Genomic DNA, 24099 nt, shown 5'->3' with positions numbered 1-24099 from the left:
AAAATCAAATTGTCAGAAATTCACAATGTCCTGGATGAACAGCTTTCCAAATATATCTGGATGATGAAATGTCACTTGACACCAAGAAAACATTTCAATATTGCTTGTTTTGTTGGGTTAAGCTAATTCACATTTTGAACAGTGTCTGATTGCATTCTTAATGAATAAAAATAAAATTTAAAATCCCAAAGTGCAGTACTTTATTGAATGTTTGTAAATACACAAAAATATCTACTATATTTTCAAAATAATTATATTGTACATTCATAATTGCACAACATTTATAAACAAACTAGATGCGTACACATGAATTATGGCTGTGTATGTCACACTTCAAGCACACTAAAGCAAATAACTTGGAAAGATGTACTGTTCTTCAAATCTAAATATACTGTTGGAACACAGATAATACTGAACTTTCCCCTTTACTGTACCTTCCAAGTGCCTGCCTGTAAAGTAACATGCATTTATGTGAAATGCACCTGACTGCACTTAGCCATTGTAATAAAATACATTCTTTCTTCACTGCTTCCATTAACTGTGGAATCAGAAAAGAGACCTGCATAGACAAAAGAAGATGTGATTAGTCACTGTTCTTGGAAAGAGAAATTGTAGAGATTAGTTCACGTAGCAGCTTCAAGAACTGGTTTCAAAACTTCAGTTTTACTGAAAGGAACACTTCATGACAAAAACTGAGAATGACAGGAAAGTTTTACCAAAGCATCAAACCTCATGCCAAAAAGGCAAATTATTTGTATACTCAGTCTTTATGGTTAATTCTTCCCCATTCTCATGCTTTTTCACTTGTTCTACATTTGATTGCAGCAAGGCATGTCTTCTCACCTTAGCACCTGCTTGCTTCTCTGACTAGAGACCACCATTCAGTAACAGGTAAATTTCTCTTCAAACCCATTCTCAGACACACTGGCAAAGACTTTAGAAATAAGTTATAAGGTATTCTGTAGACTATTTAACAATCATTTCATATTTGGAACTATTCTGTCATTTTAACTCTAAAAACCTAACTCAAAGGTGAGAAGGCAGAAAGTCACCACTTTGTGAAAATCTTTTACATTCTATGAATACCATCTCACCCTTTTAAGAAAAAACAAAACATTATTTTGCTTTTGCTGAAGATACAAGAAAGTTCAGATCCCCTGAACCCAGTATAAAAACTGAATTTATTAGAAGTGTGTACTTCCATTATTTCATGTCACCACAAATATTCCTCACCTGTATTGTTTGATGTCATATGTTTAACTGGAGGATTAGTACTAACTTGCCATGTTGTTTTAACCTCCTTCTGTCCATGCCCACTACTTATGTCCACCTTCCATATTTCTGGGTCATCACTGATAGAATAAACAAGAAATGTCAAAATTCAGTCAGGTGTTAAGTGACATCTGAATTTTAGTGCTGCAAAGGTTGAAGATTCTCTTACTTTTGATAGAACTTCTTGACAAGTGCTGGTCTGATTGGCAGTTGAAACACATGCTTCTCATTTAGAGGATTTTCCTTATAATACTTCATGCAAATTCTATAATAAGAATCAACTAGTTACTAACTTTCTTTGGAGAAATGCTTGTGCAATACTGCATAAACTTTGTGCAAAATTAACTATGCTTTCAGATTTTATGATTTCCTTTGGTTTTTAATTTTAGTCACAAAGCAAAATTTAGCAGGAAGATCCAACTGCTACTTCTGCAGTCCCACTATCATCAACATTAGGGAGAACTGGTTTGTTTTGTTTTTTTTTAAGAGCGTTTCTTTACAACTGTTGAAGAGAATCTACTTGTTATTGTAATTTGAAGAGCAAGAAGTAAAAATGAAATATTACTGTGTCAAAGGGAAGAGGTTCTCATGTTTAAACTGAAGTAAGACTATGCAGCTGACCATTATTTCCAGCATATGGTGAAGCTTTTGAACACGATGAACTTGTTCTTGTAGATCTACTGATGTGGAAATGAAGTAATCCTGGAACAGCAAACAGCTTCTGCTCTTAACTAGACAGTTTCTACAGACACATAACACATCCTCAGTATACTAAAATAATTTTCCCATTTCTTTTGAGAAGCCAAAATTTTAATGACCCAGCAGCATCAGAACAAAGTTCCATGCTAACAAAGTATGAACAAAGATTCACTGTCCTGCCTGACAATGACCCATATCAGATACCTAGGAAATAATATACGAATAGGGAAACAACATAATGACATTTCTGCAGTATATTTTTCCATCCTCACGATTTGCAATTCAGTTTCTCAGCTTATAGGAATGATATGACTTGCATCCCACCATCAGCTAAGTGTGCTCTACTTTATACTGCTTTCAGAAGTGGAAAAAAAACCCCAATCAAAAAAAACCCGAAAACCAAACCACAAAAAAAACACGTCTCACCAAGTAGGTTAATGTTGCAAGTTCCTGGCCTGTGAAATGAACGGGGGGGGGGGGGGGGGGGGGGGTGGAAATAATTAAAATTTACTACACGGTGTCAGATGAAATATAAGCAACATTCAGGTGATCAAACAGGAAATTCTACTAAAGAAAAGCACAAAGTCACTAGGACAGTGATGTTATTTATTGACATGATTACTCATTCAAAAATAGAAAAAAACCCTGTAAAGTAACGTGGTAGAGGCATTATTTTATTTATTACCAAGGCTGCACAATGAAGAACCCTACTGCATACTTTGAGACAACCACCCTCCTAGGGACATAATAAAAAAGCAACTGAAACAAAGAATGAAAACAGGATGACAAAGCAAAAAAGAAATTAAGAGATGAAGGAAAAAGAAATGGGTAGCAACAATGGTAAAACACAAACCCCTCCTCCCACAGGTTCAGAAAGAAAATAAAGCTATAATACTGAAAACAAAGCCACAACCATTTCAAGAAAAAGCGTACTTTGCAAAAATCTTTCCACCCCAGCTTGTTTCCAGTATAATATATAAGAATAATCAAAAATACCTTTCTAAATACTACAGACTTTACAAACACAGCTATTACATATAAATACCATTGCCTGATTTCCTTTTAAGCCATGTAGACCATAAAGAAAAAGACAGAAAGACCATGAGGGTCTTATTTCCCTTACCTACAGCAAACAGATAAGAAAACAAAACAGTCCACAGTTATATAAAACTGGTATTTATTTTACTTGAAGTTCAACCTAAAGTGGTTTTTTTTTTTCAAATTTAAAGAGAAATACATGGTTATGCAAGCTATATTTAATTTTTTTAATTTTGAAACCATATACAACTGAAAAGTAGAATTACTAAGGAGGCTAGAAACAGCACTTCAGAAGATGGGAGCAGAAGTGAGATCAAGGTTTCCAAAAACATCATTATTTTCTGCATGGAATACCTTTTCTCTTGAATTTCTAATAACATTAACAGATACCAGGCTTACCTATGAAAAAACTGACGTAATCCTTCTTCATCTTATCCAAACCAATCTCCAAGAGCATTTGAATTGGAGTGATGCCACTGAGGGAAACGACCTCTATCTTTCCATGATAAGACTGTTGAATCAATTTACTTAGCAAACTGCTACTCCCTTGATGAATCTAAAAATTAGAAAGTTTTCTCATGATGTAACAGTGTACAAAACATCATAAACGTTGTTTAGAAGTACAGCACCATGGAAATAGAGGCAAACTGTGACATGTGAAAGTAATTTAAAAAACAATACAACACAGAAACGAGGGGCAGTTAAGTGACAAGAACTATATTCTACTTCAAACAACTCAAAATTTTAACATTCATTGCGAAATACAAATACATACCCATGGCTGTATCTCACCATGTTCCAGAGATTTTATGATCAGTGTGAAACATTCTATCAACTCCTGATAGGAACTGACACCTTAAGAAAAAAAAAAATGCAATGTTTTCTTTATCAATCCAGGCTCTCTCTCTAGCTGTTAAATCATTAACAGGCCAACACATACTTGCAAGAATGAAACCCCTTATGTACAGAATGATAGCTGAAATGACAGATTTCACTGCTTTTTGTTAAGTTTGTCGTATGATGACTTTAAAAAGGATTATTCTAAAGAAACAATAATCAAGAGACCACTGAACTGCATATGACTGTTAGAGAACAGCACATGGCAGAAGCAGGTTGTCACGTAACACATTGTGGCTACATTCTCTCTATGTACACTGAAACTCAACACATTTTTTAAATTTAACTGAACAGCATTTATCTACAATATGAACTATTAGTATCCATTTATTCAACTGCTTCCTAAGCAAGAAAAAAGCCTCCACACGTTGTGCAGCTGACACTGCCCTGAAGCAGGATAGATTGCAGTCACCACAGTACATTTTTGCTATCTAGTTTCAATTCAAACACAACAGCGGTTGCACTAATAGGAATGAAAGGGATTTAAAATTGCATAACTCCATCCCTCAAACACAAAGGAGTTGTTATAATCTCTGGAACAGCTTAACAAAAGTTAATTAGTAATCTGAAAAAATAGTATTAAATAAAAATGTATTTTACTGAAGGACTGTGAGTGGTATTACAAGAATGAAAAAGTTTGTATGCAGCTTTATCAACTTAAAAATTGTCCTTCAGATCTAGAAAGACAAAAATTTTATAAAGTTTTCAGTTTTAGAGCACGAGTACTACTGATTGTTTAGTACCTTTTACAACCAAATAAAATGAAATATAGTATCTCCTGCTAGATGTTGGTTTACCTTTATATGTCATAAGAAAGTGTATCATCTTACATACCTAAAATTAGCTCTTCTAGAAAAAGCCTGCTGATAATTTTCTGAAGAGCTGATCAGTCAGTCCTTAAAACTCAGAGAAATTTATATTCATCTCACTGAGAAAGCAATACAGTATAGTAGATAACAGAGAACAGAATTGAGGGGGGCAAAAACCCACAATACACTTACTTCTCATTTTGCACCATAATTGTTCAGCAAAATCCAGGTCTCCTCGCTCACTGAAGATTGATTTTATTGAACTGTCCACTGCAGCTGTGTCACATTTGATTTTCTGAAAGAGTTTGTTTGTCTTAAGTAAAAAAGGATGCCTAAGATTCAAAGACCTTATGAATTAGAATTTTCTCAAGATCAGAATCGGGTGCATCACTAATTTTTCCCCTTTTCCAGGGAAACTACTTCAGAGAAACTACTAGTGCATAGTAATTTGGAAGCCTATTTTTATTTAAAAGTGAGACTAATTCTTTTCAGAATTATCACACTGGATAATTGCTAGCTTCGGACCAGGAAGTGAAGCCTACTATCAGAAAGACTTTTGATCATAGCCAACTAAAGCTCAACCAGTTTATCTAATAAAATCCAACTCCTTAGCTCAAGATGGTCCTTTTCACCTTACAATGACACGATGCATGGAACATTAGTAAATAGCAAGAATACAGTCCAGTAAGTACTAACTCAGAATATGACCTATGCTACACTGAACTCACAGATGACTAAATAACTGTATGTATACCTAGCAGTGCCCTGGGACACCAAAATTAATACATACATAGATTCTCAGAGCAGAGAACTATTCTTCTGTTATCCTGATCCTGAATATTTTTGGTTTAGCTGATACAGAAATCATTATATTTTTAGCTTATCAACAAAATGCAACTTCCCTCTCAATAGGAAAAAGATGCAAACCTTTCCTTGTAGGCTGAAAGGGGCAAAAAATGTTAGTATAACTGAAGACATTTTTATAATTTGAATTTCTCCATTGCCTTAGAATATCATAAACCTCTAGATAAATAGGACAGATATCCAATTGATATCATTAAGTTGGCCCCAAATCATTAAATTAGGCAAGAAAAGCAAATTAATGATAGAATGCAATAGCACAAAGGTCAGAATTCCTGGAAGAAACGAGGACATCATGAGACTGATAGCTTTAGGAGATGACAGACAACAGTTAAGACAAGGGAGTACGATTGCAGTTGATACAATACAGTTATAGTCGCAAGCTTTTGGTAGTGAAAAGGAAGGGTAAGAAGCAAAGCAAAATAGCTCCACACCACTGAATTATATAAAAAATACGTATCATGGACAGTGGTAGACCATTCAGAATAAAAACACAGGAAGGTTTTCTGAAGGTAAAAATTAGTAGACTTTCTATTAGAGGATAGCTATAGAATTCCTAATTTTGCCTGTAAGGCCTTCTTCCATTATTTTTACACAGCAGAAACAGAAAGCAAGAAATCTATCTTTACATCTCTATGTCTACGTATTTACATATGTACATAAATAATATACAACTCAAAACTTGAAATAACTACAGTTATAAGGGAAACAAGATGACAAAACAATTGGTAGGAAATTGCATATACCTCTGTTTCATTCTTGCTTCCCGATATACAATATCCATCCAGCTTCTTCTTTAAATCTAGCAGAGGAGAAAAATAAATTTCACTGCTATGGGAAAAAAAAGAAGTATCATCAAACCAATTGTATAAATCCCCAGGCACATCAGAATTAACAAATACACTGCCCAGATGGCTAATAGACAAAATTTATCCATTTTAAAATTGTTTTTACTGAGTAAGGTTGTAGTCTGAAAAGATAATTTCTTAACATTTTTTATTATAAGCTATATGTTTTCCCCATATAACTTTACTACATTCTATTATCTAAGTATGAACTTAAATTCCAGTGTGGAGGCAGTAAGGAGCAGGAGGTGGTCCAATAAGTGTCTCTGGTTTTCTTCCACATGGATTTGTCAGAAAGAGTTTTTGTCTGATTTATCTTTTGAACAAGTTGTATCTACATCCTAACAAAAAAAATAAATAAATTTACAGTTGCATTTGAAAATCCCTTCACACATTCCTACGTCTGATTCTCTTTTTAGATTTGTTTCCTAATATCTTAAACTTCTGACAGGACACATACTCTTCACAGCAGTTTTCAGAAGAAATCAGTAATTTTGGATGCTTCATTTTAAGATGTCATCAAAGGATTGTTTTTCACCACCAAAGAGACACTTAGCATGTTTAGAAGTTCATGTGCATGTCAAAACTTGAAAGGTGCATCCAGAACTCTCTCAATTGCTTTTTAAACATAATTGTGTCATTTTATAAAGAAACAATTATTACTTTTATACAAGATATTAGGACAAAGAAAAATGACAGTGATGTACTGACTAACCTATTTAACTACTTTCTGCAGGTGGTTATAGCATAGAAATTAACATCTCTAAACCAAATACTTTAAAAAAATGTATGTGGAATTTCCTTTTATTTCTGTGAAAGGTGACATCCCTCTCTCCCCATGTAACAAGCAGCAATTACCAGTGAGAAATTCCTGGACCAGTTCAACAGCTGATTCAGACTCTAATGGCTCAGGCCACTCAGTCACACTGGTCTTCAAACCTTCCGCCAAAGCCTAAAGGCAGCATGGAAATCAAAACAACACAAATCAGTTCTTATTTGAGGTTCTGCATGTGTCATACTTCAAAATGTAGTTAACTTCTCCAAGAATCATACATCTCTCTCTGTACAGCTAACCATGAATTTAGAAACTTCTTGAATTTCCTGGCTTTGGCATTCATAAGCCTTGTATTTGAGATTCCTAAAACTGAACTCAAATTTTATTCTAAAATAAAAGCTTAAAGTTATCTTTGAAACATCTGATGAAGTTTTAAATAGAGTAAATTATTAACACATAAAATCACCATTCCATGTAAATCTGAAATTGGAATTCTTCACTTATACTTACAAGGAGAAACTGCAGTTCTCTATATAGCTGATATACAGGACTTCTGGGGTCCCCAGACTCCAGTGTAATATTCTGAAAGTTCCAGAAGTTTATGTCAGTTTCAAACTTTAGAAATCAAGTGTCCTAAAATTTTCATTAGTGAAATGCATATTAGCATAATTTATAATTTAGATTATGAACACATTGTGTTGCTTATATACAGAACAATAAATGCAAATGTCACGAGTCAAACTTATTTTCTATCCTTTACACTACTCATGATGTAAACTGTGGAAAAAGTTTGGGTTTGTTTGCTTTTTCCTCTTGACTTACCAGTGTGGCAGCTGAAACTAGTGGGGGTGTCTCCAGAATCTTATCTACAGTATTCCATGTAATATCAACATATATATTGCTTTCAGATTCTACAATTGTGTCCTCTATTACAGCAGCTCTAATAAGTTCATACTGAGCAAATCCTTTTGTCACCACCTAGAATAAACAGATTTAAAAAAAACCAAAAAACAAAACAAACAAACCCACAACATTCATTGTTTTGTATGCATGCAAAATAATTTTAAAAGCATTCCACACACACAAAAAGGGCTAATATCAGACAAATGCATTACAACATAGGGAACTCAAATGTTACTTCAAAAGGGACTATTATACTATAGAATCATATTAAGGTGAGTTTCTAAGTAGAATCTATAAAGCTCCCCAAAACCAGTATCATAAATCCAAAACCAGAGTTTTTAAACTTAGATTGGAGACATGACAGACTGTAAAAACCTACAATGGATGAATGATGCTTCATTTTATGTGCCATTTTGAGCTCTTCCAGGTTTGCAAAATAGGTTTTATCAGCTGTAGGACCTAGGAAAAGAAAAAAGTAAGAATCAAAAAATAAATTAAAAAAAGAAATAATCATTTGACACAATTCAATTGGCGCTTAAAATTAATTCTCAAATACTCCATTTGGTCAAGTACGACTCATTGTCCTTTAGAAAGCAGGCATTCTTCTTGTATTTGTCCTATTGATAATAAGAGCTGATGTTAACATGTAAATGTTTAGTAAGAGTCAGTGCTTGTATAAGGAGTTGAATGGTAGCACTTTAAATTTGCTCAGTTATTGCACCTGAGTGAAGGTGGGCCTGCACAGATACTGTTGCATTAAGTGCATTAAAAAATTATTGCCCCCACACAGCATGGGTTAAAAACATTTTTCTTTTCTCTGTCTTCCCCTCCCACCCTCCCCTCATCTTTTAAAACAAGGAATATAGAGCAGTACCAAGCCAACATCACACAAAGCACAAAGATAGCATGGCTACATCAATATTCCCACATTTTTAAGTCTTCTTATTTAATTTTATGTGTAACATATAACCTTACCATCACATGTAACCATATAAAAATTGATCCCTGTAATTTTGTTTCCAGCTTTGAGAGGCTCAGCTCCAAGCCAACAAGTATGTTCAGGATCAGAACCGTCACACCTTATCCAGAGAGGAGGAAGCACAACCAGGTCACTTATGTTCAAGTGGGTCATATTCGGATTTTGGACCATTGTATATAAGGAAATCAACTGCCTAGAAGTATGAAGAGGAAAAAAGAAAAAAAAAAAAAGATGCCAGCAAGTATAGCTAAATCTATCCCTTACATAAAACTTAACTCCTATCTACCATGCTTCATTAGCAGACATCAAATCATTTTACAAAAAGAATGCAGTATTATAATCCTCTTTTTACAGGCAGAAAAACGAAGTCACGAAGGAAGAAGTAAGATATCATAACTGAGATATATTTCATGTAATATCTTAATGTAAAGATTCTAAAAGCATAATTGAATTTTACATTTTAAGCATATTAAAAGGATAAGTTAAACTAGTCGCCATGTTTTGGTGCCATACCTTGGTATTTTAATAACAGCCAATGACCCCAGTCAGATTTTTTTTTTTTTTTTTTTTTTAAAGACGACTTACAAAAACAAGCATTGAAGTCTTAGTAAGCTTTCTTTGCTCACCTACACCCAGACAGTCCCATTAATCTAATGGCACAGCTTAAGTGCTTTTCCAGTACCTTGACTTTAGCTACTTTGTTAGGAACACTTTTAGCCAGGGGAGGCCATTTTGCAGGATGAAAAAGTCACATTGCCTCACTACACTAGTGAGTAATTTAATTTTGGGGGACTGAAAATAATACAGGTTCTGAATATTAGGAAGAGACACAAAAGTTACAAAAGAAAATTACATTGAAAAGGGTAGGCAGACCTTTGACACTTACTTTGCTCTTCTAACAGAAAGAGCCACTGGTCCAGAACTCTCCTTTGGTAAAAGCTCAGAGGCATAAATAGCATCATCTGGTTTTGATTCTTCCATTGCATCACTTTCTTCATTGTGTCTCTTTTAGAGAAATGCATAGGTAAGTCAAAAAAACGCAAGGTATGGGAAAATATGTGATGGGAATTCAAAAGCCTAGAGTACATTTAAAAAAATTAACAACTAAGATATACACTTACTGCTTTCTGCAAAATATATATCATGTTGTTGCCATTCCAAAATCTTTCAATGGGACTTTTGTGACTACCACCAATCAAACAGATCTCTACATCAGTCTGGTAAAAAAAAAAGTTAAAAAAAAAAATTAAAAACTTTTTAATACACTACATATAAATGCTGCATTTCAGCAATTTCTTTGTACCAGAAATTGCAAAATTAACTGATTCCACAAACTGTTTTCCAACCCTATTGCAACCACTCACAAATCTAAGGCTTTCTTACTTCAGGAGAACCGTTACTGCATGCCATAGGTGGAATCAAATCAACTGTGACAACGCAACAACTTTCAACTAACCAACATAGACAACTGAATCTTTAACAGGTTCATTCTATGAGAAACTGAAGTTTGGTTCGATGAACAAAGCTTCAGATAATCCAAGATATGTGGGATCATTGCTGTCAATTAGCAACTACAGTCACCAGATATCCTTGAGATAGAGTCTACGTTTAAAGTAACTTTAAATATCAATCGATCACATCTCTGAATGTCTTGTGAGAGTTCTAAATGCTGTTTGGAGACATAAAATAACTCAAGCCTGTTCTCGAGAATGAAAGAATATCAATCTTTACTTCGGCTTTTCCATACTCATAGAGAGTTATTGCTTGATTCTTCATATCTAGCCTGTTTTTCACATTACTGTATATTTAAATAATCACCTGATTTTATTTTCAAACTACTATCAAACTTAAGTAAATCCCAAGATTAGTACAGCTAAATAGCACCAGAGATTTTCCTCCAGCCATTCCTATGTTCCAAAAGCCATTAGAAACAATTGCTATTTTCATACACATATCCCACTCCCCATAAAAGTACTTAGATAAAACACATGCCATTAGAGACTGCAAGTTTGAAGCATAAAATACTACCTGATCACAGTCAGATTGCTGCCGAGAAGGGTAGCTGCTGTGGCAGCTCTTTCCTCCCCTCCCAGCAGCCCCATACAGTCTCACCCACCTTCTGCACTTCACACGACCCCCACCACATAAGGCTCTCGCCTGTACTTGATCCTTACAACCATTTTAAACAAGTCAACTGTTAACAGGTGCAAAAAATCAGGTGGAATGCAGGTATGAGGGGGGAGGTGAAGGCTGGCGCTGGCCCTGGGAAGGCGGCACTCTGGTTCCCGGGTCTGCTTCTCCGTCCTGAAGTAAAAGTCGATCTAAAGAGGTATTGCTGAGGTGAACTTTCCTTTTGACGTGATATCCCCGCACATATCTCAGCTGTTGATCAGTGCCTGCGCGTTTTAACATACAGACTCAGGTTACATAACTGTATTTTCACATATGTATTTACCTCAAAGAGACAGGGGTGTTCGGGGGTACTTTCCCTTCCTTCTTCGTATATTCTGAAAGAAAAGAAAACGTTAAGCTACATAAAGTTTTTTCCTCCGCATTCCTCATTAAACAGTAAGCTTAACTGCAGAGGCTCAGCAGCCTCCCCACAAGCCGGGGCCCCGCTCGGCACCCCCGCCCCAGCCAGCTTCCCTCAGCAGAGCGGCCCCTCAAGGCAGGCAGACGCCGTCCCGCGCCCGCGGAGGGCCGAGACCCACCGGAGAAGGCGGCCGTACAGCTCGGCAGCCGCCCGCCGCCGCCGCTCCGCGGCCATCACCGCCCGCCGCAAACCGAACAGCGCGCCTCTCCTACCCCCCCCCGGCGCTACATCCGGGGCGGTCTGCCTGAGGAAGACCAAAAAAATATTATTTTCACCCCCCCAGGGGTGGGTTTTATTGATATTTATTTGCGCCGCGCGCCTCCCCGTGGAAAAAAAAAAAAGCCTTAAAAATTTTATAATTTCTGTAAGACTGGCTGACCCATCACGCCGAATCCCTCCGCCAGAAAAGAGTCCCCCGGTTGGGGAGGCGGCTGAGCGAGACTGAGGCGCCCGGAGGGAGAGGGCTCGGCACCGCCCGTCGTGGAGTAGGCGAAGGGGCTCGGAGCATGGCCGGGGTCAGGAGCCGACCGGCCGGCGCGGCAGTAGGCGGCGGGCCGGGTGCGGAAGGAGGTCGCTTGTAATGAAGAGAGAGTAACGCGTCCTTCCTTTTCCGGTCGGGGCTGCGGCGGAGTCGGGCGGGAGCACGAGACGCTCCGCCGCCGCCACCATGGTGAGGAGCGGGTCGCGGGAGCCCGGCGGGCCCAGAGGGGCTGGGGCCGCCGGTGGGCCGGGTTGGGTAGTGGGTCTAAGTTGGTGGGAGCCAGTCCCGGCGGGCAGAGGCGTGCCGCGGGCAAGCCCGAGGGCTGGAGGCGTGGGGCGGCCGGCTGGCCGGCCGCCATTTTGGAGCCCTCAGCGTTCGGCCTGCCGCGTGGAACCCGTGCGGGAAGGCCGTGCCGGGCGGCTGGCGGGCGAGCGGGCTGAAGAGGGGCCGGCGCGGGCCGCAGAGGGGGTCGTGGCCGAGAGGTTGGCTTGATCCTTTGGAAGTCGCCCTTTCCTCGGGCAGTGTGGGAGACGGGGCCCGCATCGCCTTGTGGCAGGGCTTTTTTATGTTTCTCATGTATTTCTCTAAAGCGAAACAAAGCCACGTGGAAGCTTTTGAGCCCACTTAAAGTGGAAGAATGGTTTGTAAAACCCATTCCTGGTTTTGGGTGGGGTTTTTTCCTAACCTCTTACTTCGAAACAGGCTTAAGAGGCCTTGAAGGAGGTCTGGAACCAGGTTGCGAATGAACAGCTTTTCTTGCTAATACAATTCAGATTGTGTTCTGGTTCCTTCACCCTGATCAAGTTTGTTGCTTGCTTGTGTTGGGGTCTCTGCACTAACTCCGGGAGTCAGTGCTTTGCTAGTAACGAGTGTTAGATACATAGCTAGCGCTTTCATTGCGATTAGCTGCTTAGTTTTGAGTTATTTAGTATTTTTAATACCTCTAAAATGAATTGCAGAGAGGAAAGGGAAGGAACATGCTTTGCCTGTACTACTGCCCTGAGCTATTTAATAAATAACAAATACAGTGTAGTGCTAAAAGATTCTTTTTTAAAGGGTGCTGTTCAGACCGGCAAGATGATATTGGATGTCTTTTCAGCTTTTTGAAAGGAAGCCGGTGCTGCTAGCAGTTGAATTTTTCCGCTCGCAAATTTTGAGGCACCAGGGGTTGTTCAGAGGGCCCAGACTAAACACAGAATTCACTCTGATGCTAAGTTTGATTGCTTGTAGTCATTGTGAGTCTGTGTGTACTATATTAGAGAAGTTGGTTGCAGCATTTCAACTGTTAAACATAATCTAAATAATAAGCTTTTGGTTAACTGAATAAACACAGGTGGGCTTTATATAGGCTTTCTTAATGGTAAATAGGAAGTAGTTTAGAAGGTGTTACTAAAAAGCCCAGCGATTCAATTCTAGATTAATTTTACCCAAGTGACTTGGAAATCTATTGAATTTCAAACCTCAGGTATAGTTTTCTCAATGTAGATTGTGCTGTGGAGAACTATTTTACATGAAAAGTATTGCTATGATGATGTAATTTGCGTCTTATCCAGTGTTCAGTGACAGTTGCCTGCTGTCAGCAAGCTGGCACTGTTGAATTGAAGACCCCTTCATTCTGAGCAATATTTGAAGAATTTGAATGCTAGCAATTTACTTAACTTGTGCTTAAGAGTTTTTCCATTTTCTTTTTCAGGCTTGTGCTCGACCGTTAATATCCGTCTACTCTGAGAAGGGGGAAGCATCAGGCAAAAATGTCACCTTGCCTGCTGTGTTCAAGGCTCCCATTCGCCCCGATGTTGTGAACTTCGTTCACACCAATTTGCGCAAGAACAACAGGCAGCCCTACGCTGTCAGTGAACTTGCAGGTATGGCTGTTCCACAAAATGGACAGAAATGCTTTTGACTTTAATATAGGTGGGCTGAAATGGAAACAGATTTAGAATTGAAAGAAGAGAAGCACTGTTCAGTGGGATTCCATGTAGAAGGCAAGGCAACTGTTCTAGTTATTAACAATCTGATTTTAGATTTTGTAAAATATCACTTTTTTATTATTGGGAAGAACAGCAAGGTGTTGTAAAAGTTTTGGAGTCTCTGGGGTCTAACCTGAAATGTATATTACTGAAAGCATCATGGCGCCTAGGTCCTCGAGTAGAATCTACATTCTTTTGCAAGAAGAACACAGAATATCTGAAAGTGTATCAGGCGCAAAACTGTGATGAAAAACTACTTTATAATCCCTGCTCCATGTTGACCACATGAGACTTACCTGAGGCGTTTGCCAAGAAGAAACCTATGCAAATGGGCATTTGTTAGAGTTTTCAGAAGCTTGTAGGTGCAGACAGCTTCGGTTTCCCAAGAAATCTGTGCTAGGAACATGCATTTTCAAGTTTATTTCTGATGGGTGTTTCACATAAACATTTTAACCCACGAGGAACAGCAGTGCCAATTCAGACCTCCAAATTGAGGATCAAGCTTAGAAATGAGCATGTTAACATACTTGATTCTGACCTAAGCAGATCCTTAATATGGTAAGAGTTAATTTACCTGATCAGGACTTGTTTTGCTGAAATGATGAGATTCCACTTCATTGGTCCGTGTTTCTGAAACACATGATAACAGTGGAAGTTCTGATTGGTGCTCTTGAATTCCACATATCTGTGACTTTGGGGAAATTGCAGTGTTGTCAGTGTCTGAATTAAAATCGTTCTGTTCCAGGTCATCAGACCAGTGCCGAATCTTGGGGGACTGGGAGAGCCGTTGCTCGTATTCCTCGAGTACGAGGTGGTGGAACTCACCGCTCTGGCCAGGGTGCCTTTGGAAATGTATCCTTTCATAGCTGCCGCTTGTGTCAGGTGCACTGAACTCGTCAAGCAGAAGAATTATTTTTAAGTATCTAAATGTGAAGTGGAATCTTCTGCTTGAGGTAATGCCCACCTGCAGTGATCTGGACCACCAGCTTTGGGTAATTTGTAATGTCATTAGAACCTTCTGTGTGCAAATTCAGACTTGCATTAATGAAGAGCAGCTTTCATTGATTTCACCACCACCACTGCAAAAGCGTGGATATCTTGAATCTCGTGATACAGTCTTGCCATGATGTCGTAATTTGCGTCTTACTCTGTGCTCAGTGACAGTTGCCTGCTGTCAGCATACTGGTACAGATGGTTGACGAACAGTTAATGCTGAGCAAGTATTGGAGAGTCATGCTAGAAAAAGAGGCTTCAAAAATATTGTTCTTAACTGTAGATGCCTAGATGTGTCGTGGAGGCCGCATGTTTGCCCCAACCAAGACTTGGCGGCGCTGGCACCGTAGAGTGAATACAACTCAAAAGCGTTATGCCATCTGTTCTGCTCTGGCAGCGTCAGCTCTTCCAGCACTGGTCATGTCTAAAGGTGGGAATTCTGTCTCTGGAAATGTTTGCCAGTGGTTTTACATTCCCTGAGCAGTATCAGTTACTATGCGATTACTTGAAATCTTTCTCTGGCATAACTAAATTCTCTTTTAAAGAGTTTAAGAGACAGTCTGTTCTTCAGTAGGGGGGTATTCTTCTTATGTACAACTTGGGAAAGTATGGTGGTGGAAGTTCGGTGACACTGAGGTGCTTTTGCATGCGTTGCTGACACGAATCTTGTCTGTGCAGTTTATGGAAACTGAAATTGGATTTTGAATCACATGGTAGTTTGATTTCTGTTCGTGGAAGCCGAAGATTTGCTTGATATTTACTCAGCTACAGAAAGTAGTGTTGGAGGCAGACCCATAAGACACGTAATTACTACGCCTGACTGTGAGATGATGAATTTAATTTCCACTGTTTATCACTTTGTATCATTTCTGAATACACAAGGCAATAACCCTGAGATATGCATACAGCCAAAATCGGTGGGTAACTTAGTGTCTTGTAAAATCTTCGCTAGGCCACCGCATTGAGGAGATTCCAGAACTTCCTCTGGTTGTTGAGGACAAAGTTGAGAGTTACAAGAAAACCAAGGAAGCTGTTCTCCTTCTTAAGAAGCTTAAAGCTTGGAATGACATCAAAAAGGTGAGTTTCTACAGGAATGTTCTGAAGAGCGAAATCCAGGTTATTTGACTCTGCCGTTGTTACAGTAGGAATTCCAAAGAGTGAGTTCTGTTTTGATTTGATACTGCTAGAAATCCCTTTGTAACAAAACTACAAGGAACTGTAAAAAAAAGAGTTTAAGCAAAGTAAATTTCTTACTGCGCTGCTTTATGTAGTTGTCTTCATTTCAGTGTTGCTTAATGTTAATAGCTCTTTTTTTTGACTCTTACGAATTAACTTCTCACTGGTCCGTGTTTCAGATAACCAGTGATGATTGTAAAGTTCTGACTAAAGCAGTTTTCTTGTGTCTTACTAGTGGGATTTGGACTATTTTGAATTCACGAGTTTCATTTTTATATAGGTTTATGCCTCCCAGCGTATGCGGGCCGGAAAGGGTAAAATGAGGAATCGCCGTCGCATCCAGCGCAGGGGACCGTGCATCATCTACAACGAGGACAACGGTATCATTAGAGCTTTCCGGAATATTCCAGGTAACTTCAACTTGGGGCACACTTACTCTTTTGTTGGGAGACTGCTGAGAATGATGAGATTCCACTTCATTGGTCCGTGTTTCTGAAACACATGATTTTGTGGAAGTTCTGACTCACTGAAGTAGCTAATGCATTCTTTCTAAGAACCTGTTTCGGTGATGTTGAGGATGTTCATGACAAATGTTACACCAACCCTAAACTGCGTTTGGAGCAGTTAAAAATGAGGCTGTCTGTTCCTGGGAAAAGGCTGATAATTCGTTTAAAAAATTCAACAGGTTTTCGTACGTAGGTGTAACTGTAGTGTAAGAGCTAATAAGGCCCTATCTGTTTCTGCGTACTATCTCCTCTGTTTATTGCTTAGTCTTGCATTCCTTGATTTTAATTCCCAATCAAAGGGATCAGTTTGTCTGGTTTTTTTCTGTAGGAATTACTCTTCTTGACGTGAACAAGCTGAACCTGCTGAGACTTGCTCCCGGGGGCCACGTTGGGCGTTTCTGCATTTGGACAGAAAGCGCTTTCCGCAAGCTGGATGATTTGTATGGCACCTGGCGCAAAGCTGCTACGCTGAAGAGCGACTACAAGTAAGCACAGCCCAGCGTCGGGGAGAAGGGAACAGGGTGGAACAGGCTTGGGAGAGCAACCGTTAGTGTCACAGCTGCTTCTGCTTGGAGGTGGAAAATTAATAATAATATTTTTTCCCCAAATGCCTCTTTTCAGTAAACTAGCCGTGGTTTTTATCGTCCAACTTACCCTATGAACGTTTGTTCCACAGCCTGCCAATGCATAAGATGACCAATACGGACATTGGAAGAATCATGAGAAGCCAGGAAATCCAGAAGGCGCTGCGTGCTCCGAAGTAATGATTTTTCTCTAACGACTGTGAAGTGCAGTCTCTTTAGCAGATCAGAAATCTCTCTGCATTGGGATGTCAGACAGGGCTGGGTTTTCTTTAGCTTCTGGGTATAAATACTAGGAATTATGGTTCCCCAAATTTCAGGGAACATCTAGCAGAACTTGAGTTGTGAAATGAGGTCTTGATTCATGCCTGTTCTTTTCAGGAAGAAGATTCGCCGCAGAGTCCTGAAGAAGAATCCACTGAAGAATCTGAGAATCATGATCAAGCTGAACCCCTATGCCAAAACGATGCGACGCAACACCATTCTGCGCCACGCGCAAAATGTGAGTGAGCGGAGAAGCCGGTAACAGCTGAAATTGGTTTTAGTAGTTCAGATTATGTGCCTGATGATCTTTTTTTGTCTTTTTTTAGCATAAACTTAAGGAAGAGAAGAAAGCCAAGGCCAAGCTCGCGGCCAAGGTCCCGGCGGGGCCCAAGGCAGAGACCGCAGCCAAGACAGCGGCGAAGGCGAAGGCCGAAGCGTAAACCCGGTGCAGTACTTTATCTGTTTGAGTGCAGAAAACTGTACTGTGCATTTACAACTAATAAATTTTATTGGAACAGAGCCGTGCTGTCATATGTTTTTTGACGCGGTTGTCCGTTTTCGAGCAGGTTTTAAAATGGGAACTCCTTAAAGAGTGAAAAAAGAGGGGGTGGTCTTTGCAGTCCTGTTTTCCGAAGCCCTTCTCCTTCCCCTTTAAAGCGGCCGTGACGATAAGCGGCCGCGCGGTGGCAGCTGCTGCCCGGAAACGTGCAAATGGCGGCGGCGTGACGTCAGGCGGAGGCCGGCCTTCCCCGCCGGCGCTGCAGGGGGCGCTGTCGCTCCCCGCTTCCCGCCGGCGGGGCGAGGCGGGCGCGCGGCGGAGGATGCTGAGCCGCCTGCAGGAGCTGCGCAAGGAGGAGGAGACGCTGCTGCGGGTGAAGGCGGCGCTGCACGACCAGCTCACGCGCCTCAAGGTCGGCGGCGAGCGGGGCGCGAGCGGAGCGCGGGGGGGGGGGGGCGGCGGCGGCGGCGGGCGGCCCGCTCGCTCCCTCGGCCGCGCGGCGGGAAGGACGGAGCGGCCGACGGCGGCAGGGCCGGGCCCGCGCCGCCCCGCCCCGCTTCTGGTTCTAAAGCTACCTTTTTTTTTAACCTTCTGGAGCCGTGAACGAGCGGGCACCCGCCGCCTGGGCGCCGCTGTGAGGGGTTTGGCTTGTCGCGGTGGCCTCGGAGCCTTTTGACCCCCAGCGTGCTCCCCGCAGGAGGGCGCCCCTGACCGCGGCCCTTCGCTGGCGTCCCGCTGAGGGCGGCCGGTGCGGGGGTCGTCGGTGTCCTGCTGCGTGCAGAAGCTGAGGAGCGGTGAAGCAGGCTTTAAAAGCTTGGCTGTCGATTCTTCGAAAACAGTTTGACTTGACTCAAGTTTAAGTATTTAACGCTTCAAGTAGAGGCCAAGAAACAATTCGCTGCAAAGGCTTCCGCGTTCCCTCGTTTGCAGGTGGAAGAGCTGGCGCTGCAGTCCATGATCAGGTCCAGAGAGGAGAACGTTACCGTCTCTTCCTCAGCTGTCGCAGAGGAGACGCACAAAGTAAGGGTGGTCCTGGCCTGGTGGAAGGAGGGGGGCTGGCTTCCCCTGTGCTGGGGTGTGTCAGCAGGGGTGACAGGGAGAGGAGGAGAGCTGTGTGGATGTGATGGCCTATGGGTGTTTCTGTGGGTGGTTTCCATTTGGAGTTCTTAATGTTGACCTCGTTTATGTTGCTCATTAACTGAAAGGCTCAGCTGTAAAATCTGTCTGGTTTGTTGCCAGTTTATGTTTCAAGGGTTTCGCCTTTTCCCCGTCTCTGAAAGCAGCATGTTGTTTCCAGGGAGGTTGGGAAATCCCTGCTGTGTATTGGTGTAGCTTCAGTTTGCCGTCTATTAAACACAGTTTCCGATACTCTTAACTACGACAACCTGGTTTAGGCAACTGATCGCAGGGGATGGAGGCACAGATAGTATCTGAACTTTTTACTAAATATATGGTCAGCCTGAGCTAGTTGAAACTCCTCTATGGAGAACTGGTGCTTGGCACTGTGATGGGCTCTTCCAGTCAACAGTTCTAGTACCGAGATTTCTGAAAGACGCTGTGGCTGCACCAATTTAATAGTGATTTGAGAAGCATTTGGTATCACTGCTGGTTTTGATAATTAGCAAGATTAATCTTTTACTGTGACAGACTCTTGGGCAGATGGACAACGAGGCTGCTATCAATCAAACTGAATTACACCTAAGTCTTCAAGATGATGAAGAGGAGGAGGAGGAAGAGGAGGAGGAGGAGGAGGAGGAATCTGATTCTTGAGAGAAAAAAAAAAGACATGGTTTTTAATACAGGCTCAGGAATTTCTTCTTCATTCATATAAAATTCACCAACTGGTTTTCATTTTGTCCTGTATATGAATAAGAACTATATGATACACCAGACTCTTGGAGTCTAGGGAGGTTACTCTTGAACACATGAGTGTCACAAGCTTGGCACATCTTGACTTAGATTTTAAAATTAAAATTTGCTGCACAAATATGTAGCATAATCTGTTCCATATTTAAAACCTAATGTAGCTTACTACATCTTTATATGCAGATGGAAGAAGTCACTAATCAAGTCAGACTAATTCAACACGTATACTAAAAGCAATAATTCGTCTGTTCTTATTTCCTGATGCTGAAAAATAAAACCAGGCCATGGAGGCTGGTTGCTGAACCAATGATTATATTATAACCTCATTTGCTTAAACTGCGAATTTTAAGACACGTGGTAAGAAAAGATGTGTCCAGGACTGTCTCCAGGCTTTCAGCTGCTGTGTTCTCAGTTATGCAGAAAACTGGACTTGCACTCCCTATAAATGTGATAGAAATGTCGGTGTTCTTACACCGGGGGAAGCAGGTACTGCACCATCAACCTAATTCTGAGCACGGTGACGAGGTGGCCTCTCTCTGTACCTACTGGTGCTCTTCTTAAGTACTGTCAGTCTGACTGTAACAGTGAAGTATTTTCTACTTCTTGCTCTTTCAGAGTAGCAGCCAATTAGCCTTTCATTTGTCCACAAATTGTACGGTAAGAATTGGTCCCTGTTACCTTTAGTAAGGAACTAATATTTTAAAATTAGTGTTATTTTCTTTTTCCCCTCACAGTAACTTCATAAATCAATGCAAGTCTGCTTTCTCCTATCAAGTGAACTTCAAGGAGGAGTTTAATAACTTAGTTGTAAAGCGATGTGAAGTCCCCTCCACAATTTCGTTAATGGTACGGTAACAAGCTAGTGCTGCTCTTGCCGATAGACAATATGTTCTTTCTCCTTGTGGAGTGCAGACACTATGAGGTGCAGCTGGTTATTTTATCAATTCTTGATTGAATTTAAATCAAGACTTGATTTAAATCATAGAAACCCAAACTCTGTTAAGCTGATTAAAAACAGACAATAAAAGTAATGTTCTAACTTGGCCACTTTGTCGACTGTCTTCCTAGGAAAATAGTCAGTTATATCCAGGGTTGTTCATTGCACAACTAGTGTCTAAAGGTGCTGTCTCTGGCATCACTTGGAGAAAATGGAATAAACGCTCTTCTGAAATTTCGTTTTAAGAGCAGGTAAGAAATGTGGAAAAGTGTCCCATGCCCTGGGCATGGTCAGAGCAGTAGTCAGTCTCCAATGAGTTCCTGCCACTGTTGAGGCAAGATAGTTGGCTGTTACTTTATTGTAGTGATAGAAACTGAATGATGGAACATAAATGCAGCTTCATACTGTACTAATGACTAGTTGTTTTTTGAGAATCCTGGGTGTCTTAGTGAAGCAGCTTAGAATGTGAGTGCAGGAGATCTAGCAAAGCTTTCCCAAGACCAACAGGGAAAAAACCCCTAGAGTGTGAGCTGAAAATATTATGGCTTGGAGTGTCAATAATTCTTTGAAAGTATGTGTGTGAAGAGCTGGGTTGTAGGAGCTCAGAAGCCAGCCTGTCCTTTCTTTGCATGTTTCAGCTCCAAAAGGGTAATTTTGACAGTTGAAAAATATGTTATTTTTCCTCAGCATGGTCCAGAGTGGTTTTCATGGACATAGTTCCTGCTGCCTTCTGTGAATAAGTCCCTTGCTTGCTTTTGGATTAAAACAGACCAGTTCTATTGCATGTTGCAATAAAGTACTTTTCCTGGTGTCCTACTACATATAACTGTGCTGGCAGTGTTCTGATTATTGCTGTCTGTGAAGCAAACAAGTAAAATGGAAGTTAAATCTCTAAGAACTTGCTGTTCATATACTACATATTTCTCTAACACACAGAAAAACTACAGTAGGTTTTAGTGTGTATAATTCACATATAAAACTCAGGACAGATTTTAAATTAAACACTACACAGCCTTGTCATGACTACCAGGAGTCACATTCAAGTGAGGACAAGCTGAAGGAAGCCCTTGAGGTGTCAAGTAAGTAATTTCCTACTGCTGATGGGTTGACAGCTATTCTATCCCTCTCTCTGATACTTGATACCATTGGCCAAGTGGAAGTTCATGTCTAGACTGATTGAGATTCCTCATGGGAAAGAACTTCAGCCATTTCCTTGTCTGAAACATCCTTTCAAGGAGCTGAACTTTTTAATAGTGCTGCTCAGCACAGCTGGTGAGAGCAAGACTTTGTGCTGAGGACACATAAGGTGTACCCACCTCTCCCTGTTCTGTTTTACAGCAACAGCAATGGGCTTGCCCAGTAGCTAACAGAAGCTGAACTTCTGAAGAAAAATAACTTAAGAAGTGAGTGTAGTACAACCACTCTCAGTTAACAACAGATGCAGGCAAGCAGGTCTTCCCTCTTGCTGGGTGTATCACAAGGTTCTTATGTTTCATACCACCGCACTGGTTTGCCCTGTAAAAACACCCCTCACACCCCCACCCAGGGGGTTACAGCACTGGTCTGAGCATCAAGTGCTTCATGAGTTGTGTGAGCACTATACAGACAAAACCTCTGCAGTCAGGCTTCCCTCAGGCATTCCACAGAAACCCAGTAAACAGGATATTGACACACTGCAATGGCAACTGACTTGAGCCCTGTTTTCACACATTGTCATCTTACATGTGCCATCTTGTACCTCTTAGAACTAAGGATGTTGCATGGTTGTGGAAAAATACATAGAAAATGGGTGTGTAAGGCAGCAATGACTTCAGATTAAGGCTTTGGTTAAGTTTGAGTTTTAAAAAAAGCTTCAAGTAGTTACTTGATAATATATTTATTAAGAGAATCCATTGCTAAACATCTGAGAGAATAAAACAATAAAGGATCTTCATACACTTTAGACACTAAACACAGTTGTCATGAATCTTTAGGTTAAAAGAAAGCAAATTGCCTGGATCTTTGTCTTGATTCTGTAGGACAGTTCCGAGAACTAACTTTTAAAAATCAATTAGAAAGACATACATCACTAAATCCAAGTATGATGATATGTTTTAAAAATAAATATAGAAATATGAACAAGTCTACAATTAGAATATTGCCCTGTACATTCCAAGAAATGCAGAGCTCTTGCCTTCTTTACCTGGAAAGAGAGATCTCTAAACAACAGCAAAGGTAGAACCATTAGGCCTAACTTTCAGATACAGTTTGGCAGCAGCAAAAGCATGCTCAACAGATACAGTTTTGGAGCATCCCTAACCCTTTTTGCATGGGAGATTAGGTAAGCATGATTGAAGTACCAACGATTTACAAAGAATCTTGATAAAGTTCAAACAAGCTGAGGGTAAACACCCCCAGTGATATTTTCATTAAGAAAGAATATCCATTATCACTTAAAATCAGCAAGCACTGTAACTTAAACATCTTACATTTTGGTCGGTAAATGAATGTAATCCAATACAATACCAATTAGTTTATGACAAAGTTTAAAACCATTTGGCACATGCTATAAAGACATTCTTCCTTAAGAGGTGAAATACATGTTTGAACAGGTACAAGCTGAGGAAATAGGACCAAAATAGCATTGTTGTTAACAGATGTACAGTACAGGATTTGCTCTTCCATATTCAGACTCCAGCAGCATGCGTGGGTGTACTCGGTTGGTTAAGGCCTATGGTTGAACAAAGCCACCCTGCAAAATCCACCTCCTCCGCTTCAGACCTCTTAATGAAAGCATGAATCTAAGCAGAGGAAAAGAATATTATTATTCAAGCCCTCAATCTGTTAAATAATTATTTTGAATAACATGAAATACAATAAATCCAGTTCACTGTCGGTACTGAAGCTAGCTATAAAATTTGGCAAACCGCATGAATTGACCAGGAGAGCTTTTCTGCAGCATTACAGAAATAGCCAGCATATCAAATGTACACGCTGCAAAGTATTCCAGAGGAATACTGCCTACACAGTGCCTATTGCAGAATACTTACACCACAGTATGCAATAAGAATGTGACTCAGCCATTTGAGATAATACTCTGGAAGATATCTGCCTGTGCACAGAAAGGCTTTTTGTAATGGAAGGAGTCTGATTGCATTTTGCACCCTTATTCCACA

General features: G+C 40.3%; 4 protein-coding genes and 4 non-coding genes across 12 annotated transcripts in view; 6 read left to right on the top strand and 2 right to left on the bottom strand.

The window, feature by feature from the left end:
- Positions 1-183: 183 nt before the first annotated feature.
- On the bottom strand, positions 184-12186 carry ZWILCH (zwilch kinetochore protein). 5 transcript variants are annotated; one of them, XM_049812188.1, is made up of 18 exons: positions 12051-12186; positions 11534-11585; positions 10200-10295; positions 9965-10083; positions 9075-9271; positions 8479-8558; positions 8019-8174; positions 7707-7778; positions 7280-7373; positions 6323-6378; positions 4908-5010; positions 3785-3864; positions 3409-3565; positions 2398-2426; positions 1838-1974; positions 1442-1537; positions 1234-1352; positions 184-559 (listed from the first exon to the last, which is right to left on the bottom strand). In XM_049812188.1, the coding sequence occupies exons 3-18, from the start codon at positions 10221-10223 to the stop codon at positions 468-470; spliced, it is 1611 nt and encodes a 536-aa protein (XP_049668145.1). In that variant the 5' UTR covers positions 10224-10295; positions 11534-11585; positions 12051-12186; the 3' UTR covers positions 184-467. The 5 variants fall into 5 exon arrangements, with proteins under 5 accessions (XP_049668145.1, XP_049668141.1, XP_049668143.1 ...); XM_049812184.1 differs by lacking the exon at positions 12051-12186 and adding an exon at positions 11790-12032; XM_049812186.1 differs by lacking the exons at positions 1442-1537; positions 12051-12186 and adding an exon at positions 11790-12035.
- A 17-nt stretch (positions 12187-12203) lies between these two features.
- On the top strand, positions 12204-18161 carry RPL4 (ribosomal protein L4). The gene is made up of 10 exons (XM_049812193.1): positions 12204-12341; positions 13846-14017; positions 14868-14974; positions 15407-15545; positions 16068-16192; positions 16572-16701; positions 17126-17282; positions 17474-17557; positions 17760-17880; positions 17969-18161. Exons 1-10 carry the CDS (start codon positions 12339-12341, stop codon positions 18080-18082), a joined length of 1152 nt encoding a protein of 383 aa, XP_049668150.1. The 5' UTR covers positions 12204-12338; the 3' UTR covers positions 18083-18161.
- LOC126044161 (small nucleolar RNA SNORD16) lies at positions 13674-13774 on the top strand. The gene has a single exon (XR_007507596.1). It is a non-coding gene; the product is annotated as a small nucleolar RNA SNORD16 (small nucleolar RNA).
- Positions 14716-14787, top strand: LOC126044170 (small nucleolar RNA SNORD18). Its single transcript, XR_007507605.1, has one exon. It is a non-coding gene; the product is annotated as a small nucleolar RNA SNORD18 (small nucleolar RNA).
- LOC126044160 (small nucleolar RNA SNORD16) lies at positions 15242-15341 on the top strand. The gene has a single exon (XR_007507595.1). It is a non-coding gene; the product is annotated as a small nucleolar RNA SNORD16 (small nucleolar RNA).
- LOC126044159 (small nucleolar RNA SNORD18) lies at positions 16747-16817 on the top strand. Its single transcript, XR_007507594.1, has one exon. It is a non-coding gene; the product is annotated as a small nucleolar RNA SNORD18 (small nucleolar RNA).
- A 259-nt stretch (positions 18162-18420) lies between the features above and the next one.
- On the top strand, positions 18421-21770 carry SNAPC5 (small nuclear RNA activating complex polypeptide 5). The gene is made up of 3 exons (XM_049811959.1): positions 18421-18553; positions 19072-19161; positions 19789-21770. Exons 1-3 carry the CDS (start codon positions 18464-18466, stop codon positions 19909-19911), a joined length of 303 nt encoding a protein of 100 aa, XP_049667916.1. The 5' UTR covers positions 18421-18463; the 3' UTR covers positions 19912-21770.
- Positions 21771-22804: 1034 nt separating this feature from the next.
- Positions 22805-24099, bottom strand: part of MAP2K1 (mitogen-activated protein kinase kinase 1) — a 41172-nt gene continuing 39877 nt past the window's right edge. Inside the window, exon 11 of the mRNA XM_049811958.1 lies at positions 22805-23724. Coding sequence (XP_049667915.1) covers positions 23611-23724 — 114 coding nt within the window. The 3' untranslated portion in view covers positions 22805-23610. The remainder of the gene's footprint in view (positions 23725-24099) is intronic.

Source organism: Accipiter gentilis, chromosome 10, assembly GCF_929443795.1.
Source record: "Accipiter gentilis chromosome 10, bAccGen1.1, whole genome shotgun sequence".
NCBI classification, from domain to species: Eukaryota; Metazoa; Chordata; class Aves; order Accipitriformes; family Accipitridae; genus Astur; species Astur gentilis.
Note: the sequence above shows the minus strand (reverse complement) of the source record. Positions and strands in the feature narration are given on the sequence as shown.